The sequence below is a fragment of the Salmo salar genome, chromosome 19, assembly GCF_965601325.2.
Source record: "Salmo salar chromosome 19, fSalSal1, whole genome shotgun sequence".
Classification (NCBI taxonomy): Eukaryota; Metazoa; Chordata; class Actinopteri; order Salmoniformes; family Salmonidae; genus Salmo; species Salmo salar.
In genome coordinates, this window is record NC_138309.1 from 85432501 (window position 1) to 85454401 (window position 21901).

General features: G+C 45.6%; 1 protein-coding gene across 1 annotated transcript in view; it reads left to right on the top strand.

Moving 5' to 3' along the window:
- LOC106579714 (extracellular sulfatase Sulf-1) overlaps positions 1–10670 on the top strand; it is a 96457-nt gene extending 85787 nt beyond the window's left edge. Inside the window, exons 16-19 of the mRNA XM_045702807.2 lie at positions 5075–5217; positions 5460–5586; positions 8320–8353; positions 9533–10670. Coding sequence (XP_045558763.2) covers positions 5075–5217; positions 5460–5586; positions 8320–8353; positions 9533–9566 — 338 coding nt within the window. The 3' untranslated portion in view covers positions 9567–10670. The remainder of the gene's footprint in view (positions 1–5074; positions 5218–5459; positions 5587–8319; positions 8354–9532) is intronic.
- Positions 10671–21901: the final 11231 nt, after the last annotated feature.

The window sequence follows — 21901 nt, forward strand, 5'->3', positions numbered from 1 at the left end:
TTAATACACGTTAATATGCCAACACTACACCATTAACCTCTTACATCTAGACGTTCCGCTAGCGGAACACCTGCTCCAATATCCAATGATGGGCGTGGCGCGAATTACAAATTCCTCAAAAATACAAAAACTTCCATTTTTCAAACATATGACTATTTTACAGCATTTTAAAGACAAGACTCTCCTTTATCTAACCACACTGTCCGATTTCAAAAAGGCTTTACAGCGAAAGCAAAACATTAGATTATGTCAGCAGAGTACCCAGCCAGAAATAATCAGACACCCATTTTTCAAGCTAGCATATAATGTCACAAAAAACAAAACCACAGCTAAATGCAGCACTAACCTTTGATGATCTTCATCAGATGACACGCCTAGGACATTATGTTATACAATACATGCATGTTTTGTTCAATCAAGTTCATATTTATATCAAAAACCAGCTTTTTACATTAGCATGTGACGTTCAGAACTAGCATTCCCACCGAACACTTCCGGTGAATTTACTAAATTACTCACGATAAACGTTCACAAAAAACATAACAATTATTTTAAGAATTATAGATACAGAACTCCTTTGTGCAATCGAGGTGTCCGATTTTAAAATAGCTTTTCGGTGAAAGCACATTTTGCAATATTCTGAGTAGATAGCATAGCCATCACGGCTAGCTATTTTGACACCCACCAAGTTTAGCCCTGACCAAACTCCGATTTACTATTAGAAAAGTTTGATTACCTTTGGTGTTCTTCGTCAGAATGCACTCCCAGGACTGCTACTTCAATAACAAATGTTGGTTTGGTTCAAAATAATCCATAGTTATATCCAAATAGCGGCGTTTTGTTCGTGCGTTCAAGACACTATCCAAGGGTAACGAAGGGTGACGCGCCCGACGCGTTTCGTGACAAAAAAATTGTAAATATTCCATTACCGTACTTCGAAGCATGTCAACCGCTGTTTGAAATCAATTTTTATGCCATTTTTCTGGTAAAAAAGCGATAATATTCCGACCGGGAGTGGTGGTTTTTGTTCAAAGACGAAAGAATAAAAACATGGAGTCGACTCGTGCACGAGCCTCAGTCTCATAGTACTCTGACCGGCCACTATCCAAACGCGCTAATGTTTTTCAGCCAGTGCCTGCAAAGCCACGATTCAGCTTTTTGCCGCCTTCTGAGGGCCCATGGGAGCCGTAGGAAGTGTCACGTAACAGCAGAGATCCCCTGTTTTGGATAGAGATAATCAAGAAGGCCAAGAAATGGTCAGACAGGGTACTTCCTGTACAGAATCTTCTCAGGTTTTGGCCTGCCAAATGAGTTCTGTTATACTCACAGACACCATTCAAACAGTTTTAGAAACTTTGGAGTGTTTTCTATCCAAAGCTAATAATTATATGCATATTCTAGTTTCTGGGCAGGAGTAATAATCAGATTAAATCGGGTACGTTTTTTATCCGGACGTGAAAATACTGCCCCCTAGCCATAACAGGTTAATACGCCAACACTACACCGTTAATATGCCCAACACTACACCGTTACTACACCATTACTACACCGTTAATACGCCAACACTACACCGTTAATACGCCAACACTACACCGTTAATACGCCGTTAATACGCCAACACTACACTGTTACTACTCCATTACTACGCCAACACTACACTGTTACTACTCCGTTACTACACCGTTAATACGCCAACACTACACCGTTACTACACCGTTACTACGCCAACACTACACTGTTACTACTCCGTTACTACGCCAACACTACACCGTTAATACGTCGTTACTACGCCAACACTACACTGTTACTACACTGGAGGGTTGTGTACTAGTTAGTAGTTAACCCTGGTCTGTCCTTCCTCTAATCCTCCAGGTTGTGTTCTAGTTAGTAGTTAACCCTGGTCTGTTCTTCCTCTAATCCACCAGGTTGTGTACTAGTTAGTAGTTAACCCTGGTCTGTCCTTCCTCTAATCCTCCAGGTTGTGTTCTAGTTAGTAGTTAACCCTGGTCTGTCCTTCCTCTAATCCTCCAGGTTGTGTTCTAGTTAGTAGTTAACCCTGGTCTGTCCTTCCTCTAATCCTCCAGGTTGTGTTCTAGTTAGTAGTTAACCCTGGTCTGTCCTTCCTCTAATCCTCCAGGTTGTGTTCTAGTTAGTAGTTAACCCTGGTCTGTCCTTCCTCTAATCCTCCAGGTTGTGTTCTAGTTAGTAGTTAACCCTGGTCTGTCCTTCCTCTAATCCACCAGCGTTGTGTTCTAGTTAGTAGTTAACCCTGGTCTGTCCTTCCTCTAATCCTCCAGGTTGTGTTCTAGTTAGTAGTTAACCCTGGTCTGTCCTTCCTCTAATCCTCCAGGTTGTGTTCTAGTTAGTAGTTAACCCTGGTCTGTCCTTCCTCTAATCCTCCAGGTTGTGTTCTAGTTAGTAGTTAACCCTGGTCTGTCCTTCCTCTAATCCTCCAGGTTGTGTTCTAGTTAGTAGTTAACCCTGGTCTGTCCTTCCTCTAATCCTCCAGGTTGTGTTCTAGTTAGTAGTTAACCCTGGTCTGCTTCCCTCCTCCGGGGTCGGGTAACCCGGCGCTCCTCCCCAGGTTGTGTTCTAGTTAGTAGTTAACCCTGGTCTGTCCTTCCTCTAATCCTCCAGGTTGTGTTCTAGTTAGTAGTTAACCCTGGTCTGTTCTTCCTCTAATCCTCCAGGTTGTGTTCTAGTTAGTAGTTAACCCTGGTCTGTCCTTCCTCTAATCCTCCAGGTTGTGTTCTAGTTAGTAGTTAACCCTGGTCTGTCCTTCCTCTAATCCTCCAGGTTGTGTTCTAGTTAGTAGTTAACCCTGGTCTGTCCTTCCTCTAATCCTCCAGGTTGTGTTCTAGTTAGTAGTTAACCCTGGTCTGTCCTTCCTCTAATCCTCCAGGTTGTGTTCTAGTTAGTAGTTAACCCTGGTCTGTCCTTCCTCTAATCCACCAGGTTGTGTTCTAGTTAGTAGTTAACCCTGGTCTGTCCTTCCTCTAATCCTCCAGGTTGTGTTCTAGTTAGTAGTTAACCCTGGTCTGTCCTTCCTCTAATCCTCCAGGTTGTGTACTAGTTAGTAGTTAACCCTGGTCTGTCCTTCCTCTAATCCTCCAGGTTGTGTTCTAGTTAGTAGTTAACCCTGGTCTGTCCTTCCTCTAATCCTCCAGGTTGTGTTCTAGTTAGTAGTTAACCCTGGTCTGTCCTTCCTCTAATCCTCCAGGTTGTGTTCTAGTTAGTAGTTAACCCTGGTCTGTCCTTCCTCTAATCCTCCAGGTTGTGTTCTAGTTAGTAGTTAACCCTGGTCTGTTCTTCCTCTAATCCTCCAGGTTGTGTTCTAGTTAGTAGTTAACCCTGGTCTGTTCTTCCTCTAATCCACCAGGTTGTGTTCTAGTTAGTAGTTAACCCTGGTCTGTCCTTCCTCTAATCCTCCAGGTTGTGTTCTAGTTAGTAGTTAACCCTGGTCTGTCCTTCCTCTAATCCTCCAGGTTGTGTTCTAGTTAGTAGTTAACCCTGGTCTGTCCTTCCTCTAATCCTCCAGGTTGTGTACTAGTTAGTAGTTAACCCTGGTCTGTCCTTCCTCTAATCCTCCAGGTTGTGTTCTAGTTAGTAGTTAACCCTGGTCTGTCCTTCCTCTAATCCTCCAGGTTGTGTTCTAGTTAGTAGTTAACCCTGGTCTGTCCTTCCTCTAATCCTCCAGGTTGTGTTCTAGTTAGTAGTTAACCCTGGTCTGCTCCTCTCCTCCGGGGTCGGGTAACCCGGCGCCTCCCATCCCCAGGTTGTGTTCTAGTTAGTAGTTAACCCTGGTCTGTCCTTCCTCTAATCCTCCAGGTTGTGTTCTAGTTAGTAGTTAACCCTGGTCTGCCTTCCCTCCTCCGGGGTCGGGTAACCCGGCGCCTCCCACCTCCAGGTTGTGTTCTAGTTAGTAGTTAACCCTGGTCTGTCCTTCCTCTAATCCTCCAGGTTGTGTTCTAGTTAGTAGTTAACCCTGGTCTGTCCTTCCTCTAATCCTCCAGGTTGTGTTCTAGTTAGTAGTTAACCCTGGTCTGTCCTTCCTCTAATCCTCCAGGTTGTGTTCTAGTTAGTAGTTAACCCTGGTCTGTCCTTCCTCTAATCCTCCAGGTTGTGTTCTAGTTAGTAGTTAACCCTGGTCTGTCCTTCCTCTAATCCTCCAGGTTGTGTTCTAGTTAGTAGTTAACCCTGGTCTGTCCTTCCTCTAATCCTCCAGGTTGTGTTCTAGTTAGTAGTTAACCCTGGTCTGTCCTTCCTCTAATCCTCCAGGTTGTGTTCTAGTTAGTAGTTAACCCTGGTCTGTCCTTCCTCTAATCCTCCAGGTTGTGTTCTAGTTAGTAGTTAACCCTGGTCTGTCCTTCCTCTAATCCTCCAGGTTGTGTTCTAGTTAGTAGTTAACCCTGGTCTGTCCTTCCTCTAATCCTCCAGGTTGTGTTCTAGTTAGTAGTTAACCCTGGTCTGTCCTTCCTCTAATCCTCCAGGTTGTGTTCTAGTTAGTAGTTAACCCTGGTCTGTCCTTCCTCTAATCCTCCAGGTTGTGTTCTAGTTAGTAGTTAACCCTGGTCTGTTCCTTCCTCTAATCCTCCAGGTTGTGTTCTAGTTAGTAGTTAACCCTGGTCTGTCCTTCCTCTAATCCTCCAGGTTGTGTTCTAGTTAGTAGTTAACCCTGGTCTGTCCTTCCTCTAATCCTCCAGGTTGTGTTCTAGTTAGTAGTTAACCCTGGTCTGTCCTTCCTCTAATCCTCCAGGTTGTGTTCTAGTTAGTAGTTAACCCTGGTCTGTCCTTCCTCTAATCCTCCAGGTTGTGTTCTAGTTAGTAGTTAACCCTGGTCTGTCCTTCCTCTAATCCACCAGGTTGTGTTCTAGTTAGTAGTTAACCCTGGTCTGTTCTTCCTCTAATCCTCCAGGTTGTGTTCTAGTTAGTAGTTAACCCTGGTCTGTCCTTCCTCTAATCCTCCAGGTTGTGTTCTAGTTAGTAGTTAACCCTGGTCTGTCCTTCCTCTAATCCTCCAGGTTGTGTTCTAGTTAGTAGTTAACCCTGGTCTGTCCTTCCTCTAATCCACCAGTCGGAGGGTTCTGTGCCTGCACCAGTTCCAACAACAACACCTACTGGTGCGTGAGGACCATCAACGAGACGCACAACACCCTGTTCTGTGAGTTCGCCACGGGCTTCCTCGAGTACTTTGACCTCAACCGCGACCCCTATCAGGTGAGTGGACTCCTCCCCTTCCAGATACCTTTCTGTAACAGTTTATATTTTCTGTCTATCGAAAACTATGTATTGAAGTGTCTGTCTGTCTGTCTGTCTGTGTCTGTCTGTGTGTGCCTCCATGTGTGTATCTGTGTGTGTCTGTTTGTGGTTGTCTGTGCCTGTCTGTGTGTGTGTGAGTGTGTGTGTGTGTGTGTCTGTGCGTGTCCGTGTCTGTGCGTGTGTGAGTGTGTGTGTTATAGTTGACCAACACAGTGTATTCAGTGGATAGAGAGGTGCTGAACACCCTTCATTCCCAGCTGATGGAGATGAGGAGCTGCCAGGGATACAAGCAGTGTAACCCCAGACCCAAAGGGCTGGACTCAACAGGTAAACACACTACTACCGTGATACTACTGTACTACTATTAGTACTACTACAGTGATACTACTGTCCTACTATTAGTACTATTACAGTACTACTACTGTACTACTACAGTCAAACTACAGTAGTACTGTACTACCACAGTGCTACTACAGTACTACTATTAGTACTATTATGGTGATAATACAGTGACACTACGTTGCTACTATTAGTGCTACTACAGTACTACGATTAGTGCTACTACAGTCAAAATACAGTACTACTATTAGTACTACTACAGTGCTACTACAGTCAAACTACAGTACTACTATTAGTACTACTACAATGCTACTACAGTACTACTACAGTCAAACTACAGTACTACTATTAGTACTACTACAGTGCTACTACAGTACTACTAGTAGTACTGCTAGAGGCAAAATACATTAGTACTACAGTACTACTACATTACTAATATTAGTACTACTACCGTGCTACTACAGTACTACTATTAGTACTATTATGGTGACAATACAGTGATACTACAGTACCAATACAGTTATACTACAGTACTACCAATTGTACTACTACATTGATACTACAGTACTATTAGTAATACTACAGTGATACTACAGTACTCATATTAGTACTACTACAGTACTACAACAGTATGTCCATTAGTACTACTACAGTGATACTACAGTACGTCTATTAGTACTACTACAGTGATACAACAGTACTACTATTAATACTACTACAGTGCTACTACAGTACATATATTAGTACTACTACAGCGCTACTACAGTACTAATTTTAGTATTATTACAGTTCTTCTACAGTACTACTATTAGTACTACTACCGTGCTACTACAGTACTACTATTAGTACTATTATGGTGATAATACAGTGATACTACAGTACCAATACTGTTATGCTACAGTACTACCATTAGTACTACTACATTGATACTACAGTACTATTAGTAATACTACAGTGATACTACAGTACTCCTATTAGTACTACTACAGTACTACAACAGTATGTCCATTAGTACTACTACAGTGATACTACAGTACTCCTATTAGTACTACTACAGTGATACTACAGTACTACTACAGTATGTCCATTAGTACTACTACAGTGATACTACAGTACGTCTATTGGTACTACTACAGTGATACTACAGTACTACTATTAGTGCTACTTTTAGTACTACTACTCCATTATTTGCATGTTTTAATTACTCCTATAAAAATGGTGGACATTAAGGTACTCAACAAGGTCTGATTTCATTAGTACTAAAACAGGACCCAGGTGGTAAGTATAAAGATCCAGTCCATTTAAAAAAAATGGAGGCCTCTTACACTTCAATGTTGTGAAGAGGAGGAGACAGGAGGAGACAGGAGGAGACAAAGGAGGAGACAGATGAGGAGTCAGATGAGGAGAGTAGAGAAGACAGAGGAGGAGAGTAGAGAAGACAGAGGAGGAGAGTAGAGAAGACAGAGGAGGAGAGAGGAGAAAACAGAGGAGGAGTCAGATGAGGAGAGTAGAGAAGACAGAGGAGGAGAGTAGGAGAAGACAGAGGAGGAGAGTAGAGAAGACAGAGGAGGAGAGAGGAGAAAACAGAGGAGGAGTCAGAGGAGGAGAGTAGAGAAGACAGAGGAGGAGAGTAGGAGAAGACAGAGGAGGAGAGAGGAGAAAACAGAGGAGGAGTCAGAGGAGGAGAGTAGAGCAGAGGAGGAGAGAGGAGAAGACAGAGGAGGAGAGAGGAGAAGACAGAGGAGGAGTCAGAGGCAGCAGTGCTGAAGGACAGATGATAGAAACCCCACATCCTGACCACAGAGAAACAGGGAGAGGAGGAGGAAGAGGGAGAGGAGGAGGAAGAGGGAGAGGAGGAGGGAGAGAGAGAGAGATTGGGCACAGAAGCATAGGGTTTCAAGGGACCTCCAGGGGCCTAAGACGGAGAAACTCAATGAACCCGGAAAGTTAGATTGGCATACAGTATGTGTCTGTGTATGCCCACAGTGCCAGGGCGTTTGTGTCTTCATGTTGGTTAAAGCTGCCCGTTTCATCACTGTGCCAGTCATGATTCCAGGCAGGAATTATATTACTGGGAGCGTTACCTCATCACTGGCAGCTAACTGAACATCAGCCATGTCACAGCTACAGAGGGTAAAAGGAGAGTGTTTCTGTACCCACATCATCCCACTAGCTATGTCCTTCCCAATCTCACCATCCATCAATCTTTCTATCCATCCAACCCAATCAAATATTCCTCCATCCTCTCCACCAGAGCCTTATCCTGCTCCTCCTCTCCACCAGAGCCCTGTCCTGCTCCTCCTCTCCCCCAGAGCCCTGTCCTGCACCTCCTCTCCCCCAGAGCCCTGTCCTGCTCCTCCTCTCCCCCAGAGCCCTGTCCTGCTCCTCCTCTCCCCCAGAGCCCTGTCCTGCTCCTCCTCTCCCCCAGAGCCCTGTCCTGCTCCTCCTCTCCCCCAGAGCCCTGTCCTGCTCCTCCTCTCCACCAGAGCCCTGTCCTGCTCCTCCTCTCCCCCAGAGCCCTGTCCTGCTCCTCCTCTCCCCCAGAGCCCTGTCCTGCTCCTCCTCTCCTCCGTTGTCTCTCCATCTATACTCTAAGAGAACCATCAGTTCTCCTCTAGGGCAGAGAGATGCTGGGTTGTCCTGTTCATGAAGAGACATCTCCAATGTGAGATGCCCCCCCCACATCTCTTAACTAACATTGGATCTTATTTTCCTGATCAGGAGGTAAAGATGGAGACAGCTATGAAGCACACAGGTATCCACCCTTCTTTTACGATCTCTCTGTATGTGTCCCAATGGTACACTATTACCAATATAATGCACTTTTGACCAGAACCCTTAGGGCCCTTAGGGCTCTGGTCTAAAGTGCACTATGTAGAGCGCCACTTGGGAAACAGACTCTCTCTCTCTCTCTCTCTCTCTCTGAAAGAGGCTTCTCTCCCTAATAACTGCAAGGGCCGACTCATTGACTAATTCCCACTAATAATCAATGAGGTGTTGGAGCTGCTTGGTTTATGACTGCATGCCTGGGAAACTATGTTCACTAATAATCGATTAGTTGACACGATTTTTTAGATTTCTTCTTAATTGAAAGTAGTTTGTCATCACGTCACCATGAAGTCTGAGGGGTATCATCGTTGCATCTTTACATTTTGTTTCATTTAAGATGATATTCTTATCCAGAGGGACTTCCAGTCAGAACAAAACTGTCTTTATCTTCTGGTTGAGGCACAGGTTTGTCTTCAGCCCGTCTCTGTGCTCCTCCATGCATCAGGGCTGTGACAGACAGACAGACAGACAGACAGACAGACAGACAGACAGACAGACAGACAGACAGACAGACAGACAGACAGACAGACAGACAGACAGACAGACAGACAGACAGACAGACAGACAGACAGACAGACAGACAGACAGACAGACAGACAGACAGACAGACAGGTGGCCCTAATCCTATGGGGCTGAGCTGGGTGCCATAGGGGAGGCTACAGGCTGGATACTAATGTTGGGCTGGGTACTAATGTTGGGCTGGGTACTAATGTTGGGCTGGGTACTAATGTTGGGCTGGATACTAATGTTGGGCTGGATACTAATGTTGGGCTGGATACTAATGTTGGGCTGGATACTAATGGTGGGCTGGGTACTAATGGTGGGCTGGGTACTAATGTTGGGCTGGATACTAATGTTGGGCTGGATACTAATGTTGGGCTGGATACTAATGTTGGGCTGGATACTAATGTTGGGCTGGATACTAATGTTGGGCTGGGTACTAATGTTGGGCTGGGTACTAATGTTGGGCTGGGTACTAATGTTGGGCTGGGTACTAATGGTGGGCTGGGTACTAATGTTGGGCTGGGCATGACTGCAACCACAAACTACCAGTACTACACACCCATACCTCCAGACCCTGACCCTCTTCCCCCCTCCCCCACAGCACTCAGCCAGTCTGGGACGGACGAGCGGGTTAAGCTGCCCAACCTGAGGGAGAAGGAGGTGGACTGACTACAGCCCAGACAGGACGACTGGTACATCTTCCAGAAGGATGTTGATCATGTTTCTGCTACACCTTTTAGACCAACTGGAGAAAAAACAACGACGACGACCCCGTAAGCTTGACTTTAAGGATGACCCTGCGTTTGAGCAGGGGGCCGGGGCCCGGGGCCGTGGGGCTGGAGGAGGGCAGCGGAGGAAAAGGACATCTGGCCAGGCCTGGTCACCCTGAACTGGGCCACAGTGGGACTCCCAGAGACCCCCCGCACCACCCCTCTTGCCCCAAGCACCCCCCCACCCCCCCCACCACCACCACCACCTCCTCAGTACCACCCACATATCCCGCGACTCAGAGGTTAGAGGTCAACTACAATCTATGAATCACCTCCCGGATGAGATTAACCTCAGGTGGTGTCTGCGATGTGAGGTCAGCGGATCAGAGGAGGGGGAGGGGCCTGAGGGGGGAGGTGGTTGCCCGTGGTTACACGTGAATGGCCCATCAGCTGGAGGAGGGGCTTGACAGCGGGGGGGGGGGGGGCTAGTCTTCAGTGGGAACAGGAACAATGGGCTGACGGAGAAGGAGGAGTGACACGATGACCTGGAGAGGAGGACGGAGCTGGGAGGAAGAGGCCCAAGGCTACCTCCTCCTCTCCCCACAGACACAGACAATGAAGCCCACAATACAGGCCTCCACCACTACCACCAGCATCACTGGGAGCCTGCCTCAGACTGCCCCCCCCCCCCCCCCAGGGGAATGGGTTGGTAGTGGGCCAGCACCTCCAGAACCAACAGTAACAGATAGAGGTGCAGGTAGACTCCCTGGCCCAAACCCTGGGCTACGAGGGTAGTGGGTCCATTCCCTCAGCCCTCCTCCAACCACACCCAGTGAGACACATACAGACAAATAAAAGGTGCTGGCCTGCCATTGGGCAGCCTGGTGGTCACCATAGAGACATAGAGAGACACAGAAACTGGGGGACATGGAGAGCCAAGATGGCTGACGATGATTTCAGCACCAGTCAGTCTGAGTTAGAGCTGTATTATTAAAGAGTATTAAAGTTGTTCTTGTTTTTGTTTTTTCACAGGTGCTTCCATTTATTATTGGAAAAACTACAGTTCTGTTTTTTCAAAATATATATTTAGTAAAAAAAAATGTAAAGCCTTAACACAGCTGAAATTATTGAAATGTGGGGAATTCAACTTTTAATTGATTTTAATGAAGGTCCAAGTGGATAACACAGTTGACCATTTTTTATATATATATATTTTTTAAAGGTTATAAGAATGGTGAAACCATTTCCTGGTCTGAAGGTTATAGTTGTCTTTTGGCTAATGCTAACACCTTGGTGTGCTGCAATGAAGTTGGCTAATGCTAACACCTTGGTGTGCTACAATGGAGTTGGCTAATGCTAACACCTTGGTGTGCAACAATGGAGTTGGCTAATGCTAACACCTTGGTGTGCTACAATGGAGTTGGCTAATGCTAACACCTTGGTGTGCTACAATGGAGTTGGCTAATGCTAACACCTTGGTGTGCTACAATGGTGTTGGCTAATGCTAACACCTTGGTGTGCTACAATGGAGTTGGCTAATGCTAACACCTTGGTGTGCTACAATGAAGTTGGCTAATGCTAACACCTTGGTGTGCTACAATGGAGTTGGCTAATGCTAATACCTTGTTGTGCTACAATGGAGTTGGCTAATGCTAACACCTTGGTGTGCTACAATGAAGATGGCTAATGCTAACACCTTGGTGTGCTACAATGGTGTTGGCTAATGCTAACACCTTGGTGTGCTACAATGGAGTTGGCTAATGCTAACACCTTGGTGTGCTACAATGGAGTTGGCTAATGCTAACAGACTCAGGCCGGACGCGATTTGATCTGCGTTAGATCCGTGTTAAAGTTTGCTTGACATTTTCCGATTTAGCTGACATTTGCAGTGTTTACTGTGAATGTGATTGCCTGTGAATGCGGGAGTGTTACCTTTTTAAAAAGAGCATTGTCGACAAAGCGCGACGGGATTGAATCCGTCCTCAGTCATCTCTAGAACCAATCATCACTCAGATGATGCCAATAGTTTGACCCTAAATGCACTTTAAACATTCAGCTTTTCCCCGTGAACTGACCGTTGTCTTTGGTTGAAATGTTTGTGGTTTGGAAAAAGGTAGTCACTGGTCGTGTCCGAAATCTGACTTGCCTACTACTTAAACTAAATATTGTGTACTGAACGTACTAAACGCTATTTAAAACGCACTGTTTAGTAAGAATGTACGCAGTAAGTGACAAATATCAACGTACTACTCATCCGCACTGAGAAGGTGGCATCGACTGCGCATCACCCTTGTTCCCCGCCATTGGTACATGTTGTAGAGCGCATCCCCTTATTCTGTTTATCAGCTGTTTGTCGAACACGTGAAAAGAAAAAAGAGGATTCTCTTCCTGAATAGTGTGCAGCGAATTCTATTTCATCAAAAGCCAAATGACTATGAGATCTGGGCATTTAAATTATACTCGATTTTCAAAACGTCACATACTATAAAACTTTTTATATTTTTTTCTTTCTGCATATTTAAGAAACCTACTATTTACTATTTTAAATTTGGGTATTCGGACACGGTCAGTGTAACTCCAATTGTGTCATGATGCTTAATACTGATCAATGGTATTTCATTTCGAACACAGTGAATTAAGTTTCAAATGTTAGTTTGATTTTATGGATAATTGCTACTGCAAGTGAAACACTGAATGTGACCGTTTATAGTTTCAAAAAAAGAAAATTACAAAATGAACTTTGCTACGATAATTTAATGATTTGCTAAATATAATTATTTAACTTTGTTTACTATGTTATTATGTTACTCTTATAGCTACAGTAACTTCCCTATTTCACATTTTTGGTCTACAGTACACCCAGCCTCTACACTCAAATTAAAACTTCAGATATCAAGCACAAATTGTTAAAGGTGCAACATGCAGAAATCACTTCGCCATTTCCTGGTTGCTAAAAATCCAATAGTTTGCCTAATTTTAGTTTGTGACAAAACAAGCAAGTACAGTGTAGAGAATCATTGTACCATCTAAACCGCTGTGAAATATATTTTTCGTAACCAAAAATATTGTATTTTCAGCTGTTTTGAAGTTGGTGTACAAAACCCGAAAGTAAAAGACTCAAAAATAAAAACGTAAGAATGGGAAGCATAGAAATCGAGCACATAGAACATATCTACTACTTCTTAAACTTGCTTTCAATGAGGACAGCTCCAATTGTGTAACTCACATTTCTATGTGAATTTGTTTGAGTTGCCGATTTTTTTTTTACAGATTGCAGCTTTAGCTACTGCACACAAAACGATGTATAAGAATTGGTAGGATTTTTTTTTCTTCTGAATACCCAGCAGCCCCTACTAACTCCCCATCACATAGACCAGTCTTCCCTAGTGATAATCAAGGATTCAATGGAAAAGTACATTATCCTCCCCAAGTTCCATTTCACAAGGAAACAATTGCCACAAAGTCAAAACCCTAACGTGTGTCCTTAACGGCACCCTATTCCATTTATAGCGCACTACGTTTGACCAACGCCATATGGGCGTAGTGTACTAAACTACATAGGGTGTTATTAGAGACTTAAACCCTAACCTTTTTCCTCCGATTGTACCTTGAATAGCATAATGGCATTACTATAAGGTGATCTATACGTCATTAATAATACTGTCTTTTACACTGTGTGTAAAAAAAAATAATAATAATTAAGAAACACCTTTTGCCCTCAGAACAGATTCAGTTCGTCAGGGCGTGGACTCTAAAAGGTGTTGAAAGTGTCCCACAGGGATGCTGGCCCATGTTGACTCCAATGCTTCCCACAGTTGTGTCAAGTTGGCTGGATGTCAATCAATCAATGAATGAAATGTATTTATAAAGCAGATGTCACAGTACTTATACAGAAGCCCAGCCTAAAACACCAAACAGCAAGCAATGCAGATGTAGAAGCACGGTGGCTAGGAAAAACTCCCTAGAAAGGCAGGAACCTAGGAAGAAACCTAGAGAGGAACCAGGCTCTGAGGAGTAGCCAGTCCTCCTCTGGCTGTGCCGGGTGGAGATTATAACAGAACATGGCTATTAAAGCCAGATTGTTCTTCAAGATGTTCAAATGTTCATAGATGACCAACAGGGTCAAATAATAATAATCACAGTGGTTGTAGAGGGTGCAACAGGTCAGCACCTCAGGAGTAAATGTCAATTGGCTTCACCTGGTCAGTCTATGTCATAGAAAGAGCACGTGTTCCTAATGCTTTGTACTCAGTGTATACTGTATATGGTATGAGCAAGTATCCATAGGATTTAACCCATCCCAATCCTATTACATATCCCTGGGTATGTTTGGCATGTCATCGTCACTCATGCTTAAAATGTTAGTTTTTTTAAGTTCGTTTTTTTTTTTACAATATGTGTACAAATGTTGCAACAATTCAGATTTCAGGAAAGCCAAAAAAAAAAAAAGCTGTTAAGAAATAAACGTGTTAAATATTTATTTTGTGACATTTCATCTTATTTAACGAACATAATTTCTTCATACAATCATAAACCCGTCCACCACACCTACCTAGGTTTGCAAAAGTTCTGGAATTTTCACAAAATTCCCAGGTTTTCCAGAAATCCCGGTTGGAATTATACCAGAAGCAGGAGGGAATTAGCAAGAAATCCAGTTCCTTCCCGACCAGGATTTCTGGAAAACCTGGGAATTTTGGAGAGGTTTACTGGGATTTTAAACCCTAGACACACCTGCCACATTATGGAATCGCTCAATCGGTAGTCTGGGGCCGTGCATTATCATGCTGGAACATAAAGTGACGGCAGCGGATGAATGGCACGACAATGGGGCCTCAGGATCTCGACACGGTATCTCTGTGCATTCAAATCGCCATCAATAAAATGCAATTGTGTTCGTTGTCCGTAGCTTATGCCTGCCCCATACCATAACCCCACCGCCACCATGGGGCACTCTGTTCACAACGTTGACATCAGAAAACCGCTCGCCCAGACGATGCCATACACATGGTCTGTGGTTTTGAAGCCGGTTGGACATACTGCCAAATTCTCTAAAGATAACTTATGGTATAGAAATGAACATAAAATTATCTGGCAACAGCTCTGATGGACATTCCTGCAGTCAGCATGTCAATTACACGCTCCCTCAAAACTTGAGACATCTGTGGCCTTGTGTTCAGTGACAAAACTGCACATTTTAGAGTGGCCTTTTATTGTCCCCAGCACAAGGTGCACCTGTGTAATGGTCATACTGTTTAATCAGCTTCTTGCTATGCCACACCTGTCAGTTGGATGGATTATCTTGGCGAAGGAAAAATGCTCACTAACAGGGATGTAAACAAATTTGAGAGAAAGAAGCAAATGGAACATTAATTTTAGCTCAGGAAACATGGGACCAACACTTTACATGTTGCGTTTATATTTCTGTTCAGTGTATATTCTACATTCCACCACACATATAAATCATATCACATAATGACAATAGTAGCTTTAGCATGTCCTAATAGCCTTCTATTACGACAACTGAAAACACAGGCTGTATTCCAAATGGTACCCTATTCGCATAGGGTTCTGGTCCATAGGGTTCTGATCAATAGGGTTCTGGTCCATAGGGTTCTGGTCCATAGGGTTCTGGTCCATAGGGTTCTGATCAATAGGGTTCTGGTCCATAGGGTTCTGATCAATAGGGTTTTGGTCCATAGGGTTCTGGTCCATAGGGTTCTGGTCCATAGAGTTCTGGTCCATAGGGTTCTGGTCCATAGGGTTCTAGTCCATATGGCTCTGATCAATAGGGTTCTGGTCCATAGGGTTCTGGTCCATAGAGTTCTGGTCCATAGGGTTCTGGTCCACAGGGTTTTGGTCCATAGAGTTCTGGTCCATAGGGTTCTGGTCCATAGGGCTCTGGTCCATAGAGTTCTGGTCCATAGGGTTCTGATCAATAGGGTTCTGGTCCATAGGGTTCTGGTCCATAGGGTTCTGGTCCATAGAGTTCTGGTCCATAGGGCTCTGGTCCATAGAGTTCTGGTCCATAGGGCTCTGATCAATAGGGTTCTGGTCCATAGGGTTCTGGTCCATAGGGTTCTGGTCCATAGGGCTCTGGTCCATAGGGCTCTGGTCCAAAGTAGTGCACTATATAGGAAATAGGGTTCCATTTGGGACAGAAACCCAACCTCCTCAAACTAAGCATCAGCTTGGAGTCTTGGCCTGTTTCCTCCTGTAATATATATACTCCCTATATAGGGAATGGCCTTCTCCTCCTGTAATATATATACTCCCTATATAGAGAATGGCCTCTCTCCTCCTGTAATATATATACTCCCTATAAAGGGAATGGCCTCTCTCCTCCTGTAATATATATACTCCCTATATAGGGAATGGCCTTCTCCTCCTGTAATATATATACTCCCTGTATAGGGAATGGCCTTCTCCTCCTGTAATATATATACTCCCTATAAAGGGAATGGCCTGTGTCCTCCTGTAATATATATACTCCCTATATAGAGAATGGCCTGTTTCCTCCTGTAATATATATACTCCCTATAAAGGGAATGGCCTGTGTCCTCCTGTAATATATATACTCCCTATATAGAGAATGGCCTCTCTCCTCCTGTAATATATATACTCCCTATAAAGGGAATGGCCTGTGTCCTCCTGTAATATATATACTCCCTATATAGGGAATGGCCTTCTCCTCCTGTAATATATATACTCCCTATATAGAGAATGGCCTGTTTCCTCCTGTAATATATATACTCCCTATATAGGGAATGGCCTCTCTCCTCCTGTAATATATATACTCCCTATATAGAGAATGGCCTGTGTCCTCCTGTAATATATATACTCCCTATATAGAGAATGGCCTGTGTCCTCCTGTAATATATATACTCCCTATAAAGGGAATGGCCTGTGTCCTCCTGTAATATATATACTCCCTATATAGAGAATGGCCTGTGTCCTCCTGTAATATATATACTCCCTATAAAGGGAATGGCCTCCTCCTCCTGTAATATATATACTCCCTATAAAGGGAATGGCCTGTGTCCTCCTGTAATATATATACTCCCTATATAGGGAATGGCCTCTCTCCTCCTGTAATATATATACTCCCTATAAAGGGAATGGCCTGTGTCCTCCTGTAATATATATACTCCCTATATAGAGAATGGCCTCTCTCCTCCTGTAATATATATACTCCCTATATAGGGAATGGCCTTCTCCTCCTGTAATATATATACTCCCTATATAGAGAATGGCCTCTCTCCTCCTGTAATATATATACTCCCTATATAGAGAATGGCCTTCTCCTCCTGTAATATATACACTCCCTATATAGGGAATGGCCTATATACTTGTACTATCAGTGGGGCCAGCAGATCTCTGGTCACACTGATAGTACAAGTATATAGGCCGCCAGGCGCTTTGGTTGTAATCACTAAAAGTTGCCAATCACAGCCCAGGAATTTGGCATCTTTGTGATATCTGGTGTTGCCATTGGATAAGCACTCTATTCTGCAGCTGTTCGCTATCCAGCAGAGACTAAAAATATGGCTGACCTTTACACACACACACACACACACACACACACACACACACACACACACACACACACACACACACACACACACACACACACACACACACACACACACACACACACACACACACACACATCAAAGCAAGAGTGACTATAAAACATAAATAGCTTCATTATTGATTATTGATTATTGATTAGTTATCCAGACCGATGAAGTCTATTGACTAAACAACATTCGCCACAGATTCCGTCTAGTCCTGCTGACACATAAAACATCAATATCATCTTCCTTATCTCGAGTGCGTCCTCAATGGCACACTATTCCCTATATAGCACACTACTTTTAACGAGACAAGTCGGTTAAGAACAAATTCTTATTTTCATAATGACGGCCTACCCCCCGGCCAAACCCTTAACCAGGACGACGCTGGGCCAGTTGTGCGCCGCCCTATGGGACTCCCGATCACGGCCAGTTGTGATGCAGCTTGGAATCGAACCAGGGTCTGTAGCGACGCCTCTATTCACTGAGATGAAGTGCCATTCGGGAGCCCCTATACTAACACCGGAGAACATGCACCACGGACCATAGATCAGCATTGACGGTTCACCCTACTTCTTTTCGCTGTGAGGAATCAAGTAAATACAATTAATATTCACTTAATAAGGGGCAAGTTCCTACTCCTTATGGGTTGCCTGGAAACGTGTGGTTTTCAATACGAAGGATGATACCGCCCCCTGGTGGTATGATCTAAAAGCACATCTAACGGACCCCTTTCTGTGGTTGCAAATGTTGCTGCATGAGGGCAAGTTGGTGGCAGAACACAAGGGAGCGTTTATAGAACGTCAGAAACAACAACAAACATATATCCTCTATTTACATGTTACTTGTTAGTGAATTTCACTCTACCGTTGGATACTGTATTTTAAGGCTCGTATGAATCTCCAGCTTAATATCATGTTTGCGTCAGCATTGTAAATCAGCTGCATTATATTCTTTTAAAAAAAACACTTCAACCAGTAAAAATGGCCCTTCGGATAGATTTGGCTTGTCAGTTACCTGGCTAACTCATTAAACCTGCTTTGTAATATACCCCTCAGTGATGCAATAAGGACCATGTCTGAGGATAAGCCTGCAATTATTTTTAATTTAACTAGGCAAGTCAGTTAAGAACAAATTCTTATTTTCAATAACGGCCTAGGAACAGTGGGTTAACTGCCTTGTTCAGGGGCAGAATGAAAGATTTTTACCTTGTCAGCTCGGGGATTCGATCTTGCAACCTTTATTATAGTCCAACGCTCTAACCAATAGGCTACCTGCCGCCCCCCTGCAATAAGGCCCATGCTTGAGGATAAGGCTGCAATAAGGACCATGACTGAGGATAAGGCTGCAATAAGGACCATGACTGAGGATAAAGCTGCAATAAGGATAATGCTTGAGGATAAGGCTGCAATAAGGCCCATGCTTGAGGATAAGGCTGCAATAGGGATAATGCTTGAGGATAAGGCTGCAATAAGGACCATGCTTGAGGATAAGGCTGCAATAAGGCCCATGCTTGAGGATAAGGCTGCAATAAGGATAATGCTTGAGGAAAAGGCTGCAATAAGGACTATGACTGAGGATAATGCTGCAATAAGGACCATGCTTGAGGATAAGGCTGCAATAAGGCCCATGCTTGAGGATAAGGCTGCAATAAGGATAATGCTTGAGGATAAGGCTGCAATAAGGCCCATGCTTGAGGATAAGGCTGCAATAAGGATAATGCTTGAGGATAAGGCTGCAATAAGGACCATGCTTGAGGATAAGGCTGCAATAAGGCCCATGCTTGAGGATAAGGCTGCAATAAGGATAATGCTTGAGGAAAAGGCTGCAATAAGGCCCATGCTTGAGGATAAGGCTGCAATAAGGACTATGACTGAGGATAAGGCTGCAGTTTTGTGCAGTGCTTTTTTTTACCCAGAAGATGTCACTCTAACACCATTTATTTATTATAATTGTTTATATATTTTACCTTTATGTTAACTAGGCAAGTCAGTTAAGAACACATTCTTATTTTCAATGACGGCCTAGGAACAGTGGGTTAACTGCCTTGTTCAGGGGCAGAACAACAGATTTTTACCTTGTCAGCTCTGGGATTTAATCTAGCAACCTTTCAGTTACTGGCTCAACGCTCTAACCACTAGTCTACCTGCCTCCCCCCTCTAACCACTAGGCTACCTGCCGTCCACACCCTCTAACCACTAGGCTACCTGCCATCCACACCCTCTAACCACTAGGCTACCTGCCTCCCCCCTCTAACCACTAGGCTACCTGCCATCCACACCCTCTAACCACTAGGCTACCTGCCATCCACACCCTCTAACCACTAGGCTACCTGCCTCCCCTTCTAACCACTAGGCTACCTGCCCTCTAACCACTAGGCTACCTGCCGCCCCTACCCTCTAACCACTAGGCTACCTGCCGCCCCTACCCTCTAACCACTAGGCTACCTGCCGTCCCTACCCTCTAACCACTAGGCTACCTGCCTCCCCCCTCTAACCACTAGGCTACCTGCCCCCCCTCTAACCACTAGGCTACCTGCCACCCCTACCCTCTAACCACTAGGCTACCTGCCTCCCCCCTCTAACCACTAGGCTACCTGCCGTCCCTACCCTCTAACCACTAGGCTACCTGCCTCCCCCCTCTAACCACTAGGCTACCTGCCGCCCCTACCCTCTAACCACTAAGCTACCTGCCGCCCCTACCCTCTAACCACTAGGCTACCTACCACCTCTACCCTCTAACCACTAGGCTACCTGCCGCCCCTACCCTCTAACCACTAGACTACCTGCCACCTCTACCCTCTAACCACTAGGCTACCTACCGCCCCTACCCTCTAACCACTAGGCTACCTACCTCCCCCCCCTACCCTCTAACCACTAGGCTACCTACCTCCCCCCCCTACCCTCTAACCACTAGGCTACCTGCCGTCCCTACCCTCTAACCACTAGGCTACCTGCCGTCCCTACCCTCTAACCACAAGGCTACCTACCGCCCCTACCCTCTAACCACTAGGCTACCTACCTCCCCCCCTACCCTCTAACCACTAGGCTACCTGCCTCCCCCCTCTAACCACTAGGCTACCTGCCGTCCCTACCCTCTAACCACTAGGCTACCTGCCACCTCTACCCTCTAACCACTAGGCTACCTGCCTCCCCCTCTAACCACTAGGCTACCTGCCGCCTCTACCCTCTAACCACTAGGCTACCTGCCTCCCCCCTCTAACCACTAGGCTACCTGCCGTCCCTACCCTCTAACCACTAGGCTACCTGCCGCCTCTACCCTCTAACCACTAGGCTACCTGCCGCCCCTACCCTCTAACCACTAGGCTACCTGCCACCTCTACCCTCTAACCACTAGGCTACCTGCCGCCCCTACCCTCTAACCACAAGGCTACCTGCCGTCCCTACCCTCTAACCACTAGGCTACCTGCCTGCCCCCTCTAACCACTAGGCTACCTGCCACCTCTACCCTCTAACCACTAGGCTACCTGCCACCCCTACCCTCTAACCACTAGGCTACCTGCCGTCCCTACCCTCTAACCACTAGGCTACCTACCGCCCCTACCCTCTAACCACTAGGCTACCTGCCGTCCCTACCCTCTAACCACTAGTCTACCCGCCGTCCCTACCCTCTAACCACTAGGCTACCTGCCGTCCCTACCCTCTAATCACTAGGCTACCTGCCACCTCTACCCTCTAACCACTAGGCTACCTGCCGTCCCTACCCTCTAACCACTAGGCTACCTGCCGTCCCTACCCTCTAACCACTAGGCTACCTGCCGTCCCTAACCTCTAACCACTAGGCTACCTGCCGTCCCTAACCTCTAACCACTAGGCTACCTACCACCCCTACCCTCTAACCACTAGGCTACCTACCGCCCCTACCCTCTAACCACTAGGCTACCTGCCACCTCTACCCTCTAACCACTAGGCTACCTGCCGTCCCTACCCTCTAACCACTAGGCTACCTGCCGTCCCTACCCTCTAACCAGTAGGCTACCTGCCGTCCCTACCCTCTAACCACTAGGCTACCTGCCATCCCTACCCTCTAACCACTAGGCTACCTGCCTCCCCCCCCCCTACCCTCTAACCACTAGGCTACCTACCGCCCCTACCCTCTAACCACTAGGCTACCTGCCACCTCTACCCTCTAACCACTAGGCTACCTGCCGTCCCTACCCTCTAACCACTAGGCTACCTACCGCCCCTACCCTCTAACCCCTAGGCTACCTGCCACCTCTACCCTCTAACCACTAGGCTACCTGCCACCTCTACCCTCTAACCACTAGGCTACCTGCCGTCCCTACCCTCTAACCACTAGTCTACCTGCCGTCTCTACCCTCTACCCACTAGGCTACTTGCCGCCTCTACCCTCTACCCACTAGGCTACCTGCCACCTCTACCCTCTACCCACTAGGCTACCTGCCGCCTCTACCCTCTAACCACTAGGCTACCTGCCTCCGTTTATAAAGCATAACAGTCTGTATTTTAATTATTCATTAGTTAGGGTTGTGTCCCAATTTTTTATTATTTAACAAGGCAAGTCAGTTTTATTTAACAAGGCAAGTCACCCCAGCCAAACCCTAACCCGAACGACGAGGGGCCAACTGTGCGCCTCTCTATGGGACTCCCAATCACGGCCTGTTGTGATACAGCCTGGATTTGAACCAGGGTGTCTGTAGTGACGCCC